This window comes from Seriola lalandi, unplaced genomic scaffold, assembly GCF_002814215.2.
Source record: "Seriola lalandi dorsalis isolate HSWRI2012SDOR001 ecotype SW California unplaced genomic scaffold, Sedor1 jcf7180002054695, whole genome shotgun sequence".
Taxonomy (NCBI): Eukaryota; Metazoa; Chordata; class Actinopteri; order Carangiformes; family Carangidae; genus Seriola; species Seriola lalandi.
The window spans coordinates 61330-68812 of record NW_019525248.1 but is presented as its reverse complement, the minus strand read 5'-3'; the positions used below and the strand labels follow the sequence as shown (position 1 = coordinate 68812).

General features: G+C 41.8%; 1 protein-coding gene across 1 annotated transcript in view; it reads left to right on the top strand.

The window, feature by feature from the left end:
- LOC111668034 (netrin receptor UNC5D-like) overlaps window positions 1-7483 on the top strand; it is a 160934-nt gene that overhangs the window by 92935 nt on the left and 60516 nt on the right. Inside the window, exon 2 of the mRNA XM_023423945.2 lies at window positions 186-392. Within this exon, the coding sequence (XP_023279713.1) occupies window positions 186-392 (207 nt within the window). The remainder of the gene's footprint in view (window positions 1-185; window positions 393-7483) is intronic.

The window sequence follows — 7483 nt, the reverse complement described above, 5'->3', positions numbered from 1 at the left end:
GGGGGTGGGTGGGAATGAGTGATAGTGGAGGAAGCTGGGGAAAGACAGAGAGAGAGCTAGTTTTGTTGCGTTGAAGACAATTCCAGCAATAAATATCTTTTTTTTCGCTTCCCTTTTTTTCTCAGTATTTATTTTTGTTTTATACAGAGTCTCTCTTTAATCTTTAATCTTGTGTTGTTCCCCAGGCACCCGAGGTGAAGCCCTGCAGCATGGCCAATCTGGGACGCTGCCCCACTTCCTGGAGGAGCCCGTCGACGCCTACATCGTCAAGAGTAATCCCATCAAGCTCCGGTGTCAGGCTCGGCCCGCTCTCCAAATCTTCTTCAAGTGCAACGGCGAATGGGTCCATCAGAGCCAGCACATGTCTCAGGAGCACACCGACCTGGGGACAGGTACAGCAGCAGACGCTGGTCCACAGAGACACACAAACATGTTGCACACTCGCATGATATATACAGACATATACACTCTGCGACTTAAATTGAAATTCTTCTCCTGTCAAGCCACTCTCCTGTCACTTTAAGTTATGAGCGTAGAATTCATATCTGTGTTAGCAAGAAGCGAAGTCTCCAGAATGAACTTTCCAAATGGGGCTTTATGACAATGCCTACAGCTATGTCCAACCCTGCAAATATATTTGCCTCACTTCTTGAGCGCATACTGTGTGTCACATTTGATCTAAACTGAAATGACAACTGTTAGACCATGAAAGGCACCAACTTGTTCAATTTTAGGATTTGACTTTGAACTCCAAATAGTGTCTCTTTTTTTTTCCTGATGCAACTTGCAGAAACGCCGTTGTTGTTGTTTTAACTTCAAAATGAATCCGTTCAAACCACTGACATTTTTCCATTCTTTTGTCTAAAGCGCCCTGTTTTTATTGCATCATCTCACAGTGGAGTTTTAATGTCTCAATAGTTCACAGCAAATTGAATAGAAATAATACAAAAACTGGATTATACCTTCTTTCTTCCCCACAACATACTTGTACTAGAATCAACAAGACGGTCAAAAAGGTCAAAACCTTTGGCTGGATGGCGTCATAGGCTATTTACGATCTGCCTGGTCTCTGGCTCTGTTCGCTTAGTGCTCATCATCCTGATGTAATAACCATGATGTCGTCTGACAAAAATCACCACACACACACACGAGTTAAAGACAAAGACTGTGCTGTGATGTCAGATGTATTTACTTGTGATCACTCAGAGAGGAAGTTAGAATCTCGTTCACATCAGCTGACCTGCAATCAGCATAGAGAGGTGTGTCTGCGGAGGGAATGACTCTCGGCCTCTTTGTCGCTAGGTAGTGTTTCTAAAAAAAAAGTCGGTAAAGGGGTGATTCAACTCTGTCACTCAGTCAGTCAGTCATGGACTTTCATGTTTAGGGCTGGCCAGCAAGTTATTGTTGTTTTATTGTGTGGCCCTCTTTTGCAAAACCAGTGACATCAGTGGCCTTGATAACGACCCGACAGAGGTTAGATACCTGGGGCTCCCGGTCACCAGTCAGTCAGAACTGAAGAAGACAAGAGGTGAAATGTCTTCAGGTATCTACAACCAAGTCCAGTTGCCCTTGATTCAGCCCCTCTTGGATAACAGTGACCTGGATGAGTGAGAATCTTCACTCAATGGTCACAGGTCTGCACTGAACATCTGGTAACCATCACCTGATTGGATTTTAACTTTCTGGCTTGGCTGCTATTAGTACGTCAGTGTTCATCCTTCTGCTTAACACACGGCGCCCATCAATATCTCCCTCCCAAGAGTTAACAATGGACCTCTAAAGTTTTACTGTCTCTGGTCTGGATTCACAGCTCCGCTCCCCTCTGGCTCCTTATCGCCATTCATATCTGCTTCCACTGGGACAGACAAGAGAGGAAGGAAGGAGAGGTACAGAAGGGAAAGAAGTGAGGGAGAGAGACTAAAAGCCTGAAAAGGAGAGCATCTTAAAAATCCACCTGCACTCGTATCTCTTACAGTAGAAATCTATCTGGGCCTGAAGTGTGTCAGGATGTTTCCTCTTAACTACAGGCTGCTGGGAGATGTGAAAAGAATGGGTGTACTTTTTTTTTTATTCGCCTCTGTTGAACCCTTGACCTTCGCTAAAAATGTGGGAGCGTCAGAGGAATAGATTTAGAAACATCATCACCAAATGGGACACATTAGCCAGGTTGGTTATTTTCCCATGCTAGAATATATTTGCATGAACGTATACCTCAACAATTTTGCATTTGAGTTGTTGTGGAAGTTTTCTGTGTATGCTATTCTGAGGGCTGTTTCCTGTCTGTCAACACTTCAGATTGTTGCTTATACCACCAGACCTCAAAGCTGAGGTGACAGTGATACAGATAGACAGGCAAAGTTTAAATTTAATGAAGGCAGGGAAAAAAAATCGTCGTGCTGTTTGTGGAGCGTGCTGCTGGAAACTGCCTGCATGAACTCGTGACTCGATCCTCCTGCTAATAATATCATTCATCTGTGTTTTTTAAATGCATCATCTCTCAGAAACGTGTCTTTTAACCTTGATGACAATGTTTTCTTCACCTTTAAGTCGGTTTAGCTGCTTAAGGCAGCTATAAGAAATATTTTTGTCATAACAATGTATCATGTGATTATGTGAAAAGGGTCGCTTGTCGTTATCGCCTCTGCGCTTCCTCTCAGCTGTTTGGAGGTGTAGAGCATCTTTCAGCTTGTTTAAGGTTTCCAGCCCACAACTTTACTGCTCACTGTCACTTGTCTCAAAGTGTTGTTTTCTCAAGTAGGCAGCAAAATAAAATAGAATAAAAAATACTCTGCTGCCTAGCACTGAACGGCAGACAGGCAAAACAAGTTAGCAATTAGCTGGTGAACACATTGTAGTGGAGCCTTTAGCGGCTGAAGAGCCAGATATTTCTCCCAGGAATCGGCGCAGACCTAAAAGAGAGCTAAATGCGAGTGGATATTGGATTTACATTCAGCAGGAGGCCAGAAACACGACACCGAATGAATGGTGAGCAGACAACCGTTTGCTAAATCAACTTAAAAGGTGGAAAATATATCAGTGTTGTGTGCAGAGCTTGTTTCCGCTGCCCCCAAAGTGTCCACAACATCAGTTATTGCAGGTTTAATCTACCGCGTTTAGAATGACCACAATCCATTCCATATATTCCATTACCTCAGCCTTGTAGTTTGGTGGTAGGGGTGTCAGGTCAGCAGAAATCCTCATCCCTAATTTTGCATTGTACTGAATGTAAGCTTTCCTTGTTTTTAGTCAACAATTTCATGTCGCACACTACACCTGGCTCTCACTTAACAAAACCTAATGGAGCAACGTCATGATAGTGATGAGGGACTAAATATTGATGAATTGGGAACACTTTACTTTGAGTTCCTCTATTTAGTATTTATAAGCATGATACAAATATTTAATTTCTGGTTTATAACACAGCGTAATGTAGCTGTAAGTAGATACAAGGACATTTCTGAGTGTTTATCAGTATCATTGTACTTGTTAACAAACTTCTACTTGTTTTACTGTGTTTTCATTCATCATCTGTTCATACAGCAGTTTCCACTCGGGTGTCCCCAGGAGGGGTTGTAGTTAGAACATTGCGCTGTTTCAGTTCGAGATATCTCAGTTACGATACCACTTGTCTCAGAAAACTAATGCTGTAAATTGTTCCTCTAACCTGGTACATTATTAAAAATATTAATGTTTACATTACTAATGGACCCCAGAGCAGTTATATTAATGCACTCTCTATTTAACATGACCAACAGTTTCTCCAGAAGTAATAGGTCGCTGAGTAATGTGCATTGCTAACGTACCCCAGTGCAGCAGCTACACTGTGCACGCAGCTTCTTCTTCTGTTGCACATGGCTTTGCTTTTGTCCAGCTCTTCATTGTCTTAGCTTTTGAATCTGAAATGCAGCAACACATCTGCCTTCAGACCTGGAGCTACGTCTGCCGTGTTTTTGTCTCACGTGACCAGATCTCGTTGCGTGAGAAGACTGTGAAAGGCAGATATTGAAAGATTCAATATCAGATTATTCAAATGAAGATTAATTTGAATTGGAGAATTGATTTTGTTTTTTCCAACCCAGACCTGCTTTTATCTCCATGCAGCTACAGTTATAAACCATTTATTACATGTTTATATACGACCTACAACTGTGATACTATCACAGCACAACAGTTGCTCTGTTGTAAAAACTTCAGTATCCTTCTTGTCAGTGATCATCTCAGCGTAAATAAAGCCTTATAATCAGACACAGGAAGGAGCAAACTGAAAAACGAATGGAGCAGTTCAGTGTTTTGGCGAACAAGGAGATAAGCCACAAAATAAGCATGAAGAAGAGTTCCTCTGACATGATATGAAATATCTAGAGACAGTTACAGCCACGTTAGCAAATGAAGCCACAACAAAATGTCCCCAAATGAATGCCAATACCAGTTGATTTTTTAAGAACACTGGACCTGGCCACGTTTTTTTTTTTACAGCCCACACTTGGATGTGACTGCACGCTCCAGCAGCCTTCCTCTGAAAGTGGTAAATAACTTCGAATGTCGAAACTATCATTGCTTAACACGCCGTGTTCACACAGTGGAGATGTTCCTTCGAGCGTGTCGTAATTTTGAGATTCCACATCCCTCCTTTCAATCTGACGTTAAATCAGCATGTTGATGGCTTTTGTGTTCAGATGTTACTCCATTATGTCTTTATTTGTTTTGTTCACATAAATTGTGGTGGCTTTGAAAACTAAAATGGAAAATATGATAGCCAGTAGTTATTGGAGGGCTTTAGAGAGATTTTAGACCAATGGATTTGAGTGAAATTGTGTTAAAACTTTAATAATGTGTAAAATAATAATAATAATAATAATAATAATAAATAGTGTCATATGTCTTTTCTAAAAGCATGTTTGCCAAACAGAATACTGAAACCCCATCAATCATTGCTTCAGGTTAAAAAAGAAAACAAGATGAGTCATGCTTCAACATGGGGTTACATGTGTTGCATTGCAGGATCACCTGCTTTTTCTCAGACACCAGCATTATCACCAAACGTCAGTATTCACACACTACAGTCGTCACCTCCCCATCTATATTCATTCATTTATTTATTTGTTGACTTGTTTATTTTATTGCCACATGAGCAGCATGGCTCTCAGGACGGCAGTGGTCCTCAGTCGTCATTGCTTGGAAATTCTCCCAGACGTTTCATCTAGCGCCAGCAGCAGGTCAGAGTTTATGATTATCCAGTGAAATGTTTTTCTCAGACTTGACTCGACTCGCCTTTTTGGTTTTCCATCAGGCAAAAGTTGTGGATAGTTCCTAGTACCTTGGTCCCTTTATTCGGTATCACCTCCACCGAGGTTCCAAGCAAGCTGTGGCGATACTAAAAGGTGACGTGGAAAAACACTGCAGACTGCTGATTGGTCAGAGAGCATCATCAGTACGTGCCAAGTAACTGTGCATCGCTTCGCTGTAGCCTGTTACATTTCTGTCAGTTATTCTTCTGTACTTTGAGAATGGCAACCTGCAAAGCCATGGTCAATTGATCATTTCTCTGTTTGGTTTCCCTTCGACATCCTCCATTGTTCATGTTTGTGTCGCGTTAATGGTGACAGCACAGTAGCTTCATTGCCGTGCATCGAGGGAGTACTGCTATGGAAGAAGAAGTACCTGGTGCCTAAAGCGAGTGGAGTTGAGTGGAGTTGAGTCGGCACCAAGCTGTGCAAAAACACTAGCAGTCTTTTTTGCACACTGATTTTACTTGACACTCACTTTTATTGGATAAAATGACAACTTCACTTTAACAGATGCTTGGCTCTTGGCACAAATACGACATGATTAGAAAGTAACATATTTTTCTCTGTCTCTCCTCTTTCTTTCTTTTTTTAATTCCTCTTCACTCTCTCCATTGCCAGAAGTCTTTTTTCTTTTTATTTTCTCTTAGCACTTGCACACAAACAAAAATATCTAAGCTCAAATGCATCCACTAGTGTTATGTTATTGTGTGCTCTGGTTGAAGCGTCTAGACGGTTCGCCCTGCATGTTGATGTGTGGCTTTGCTGCCCGGGCATGCTTTAGTGTTCACAGGTGTGGGATACAGAGGTTTCTCAGAACCTGACCAGGGGATTTAGTGAGTGTTTCTAAACAGCACCTGTCACTTACTGCGTCTATGTTACTGCGTCAGGCAGAGGTGGGCCGACATGCTACATGTTGAGAAAATGAACATTTTGCCTCAGCTGAAAACACTTCTGGCTGTCTATCCAGCTTCATCTGTTGAAGGCAGCTGAACAGATGTATCTCAGTACAAGCTATTATAGTCTGACTCAGGTGGTAGGATGGCCCCTGGGTTCAGCGGCGAGCAGGGGGCTGTAGCTATTAAAGCAGTAAGCTGTGAATTAAATGCAAACGGACTCAACAACACATGCCCTAACATTGTTTGACCAGGGGGGTTAGAGGCAGAGGACAGAGATGGCGTCTGTCCAGAGGCAGCTAACTCAGCTAGGGAGATATATTTTAGCCTCGTGTTGTGTTGTTTTCCTCAGATTCAGTCTTAGCTCAGATGTGCCTTCCAGGTGACAGAGTGGCAGATGAGGAAAAGAAATGTAGAAACAGAAAGAAGAAAATATCCATTATAGCTTGTGTGAATAGCTTCAGCTGCCGTTGCCAAAAGGATGAGAAAAAGCTGGCACACCGCGGTCTATTCCGACTGGATGAGTCGTGCTGTGTTTCTCAATCTGTTAGATGTGTAGCAGAGTAAAAAGATACTTTTAACAGCATGTAATGACCAAATATTTCATACCTGCAACTCATTTTCTCCTCTTCACGAGCTAATCCTGACAGTTCGACTTTCCGTGACAATGAGCGAGCGCGAGCTGCATTTGTCTTGTGACTTCTCCAAATTTAACGCTGAAGAAAATGAGAAGTGCTTCCCAAAAAATGTCAAATATACTTGGTTTCCAAAAACGTGCAACTTCTTGAAATGTTTCCCAACAGAAGAGACGTGCCGAATGAAACTAAAAGAAATAAATGCACAAAATTTTTAATCCTTATTATGTGCAAGAGAGATACTTTAAAAAACTTTTTTGTTGCAGGGTTGTGCACTTGACAGCTGCCTGTTCTGGGCAGACCACATTTATTCAAAGCAGGAAGCCACATGCAACTTAATTCCCGTCACTTCACTGAGACAGCAACAAATATAGAAGTGTCGGATGATGAAAGAATTGTCTTTTCTTGACTTGTGGTTTATGTATTATATACTGTGGTGTCAGCATGAAGGATAGTAGTTTAAAAAAAAGTTTTCTGCCCAGAGACACGAGACTCTTCAAACATCTGTGTATGACTATTTTACAGTCATCGGTTCCATTTACACATTGTACACAGGCAGAGAAAACACAGAGTAAACACCAGCGTTTCTTTTCTGTCATGTGCCACTGCAGGATATAGTGTAGGTTGTAGAATGTCTAATGAAAGCCCATTTATTATCATTATGCCG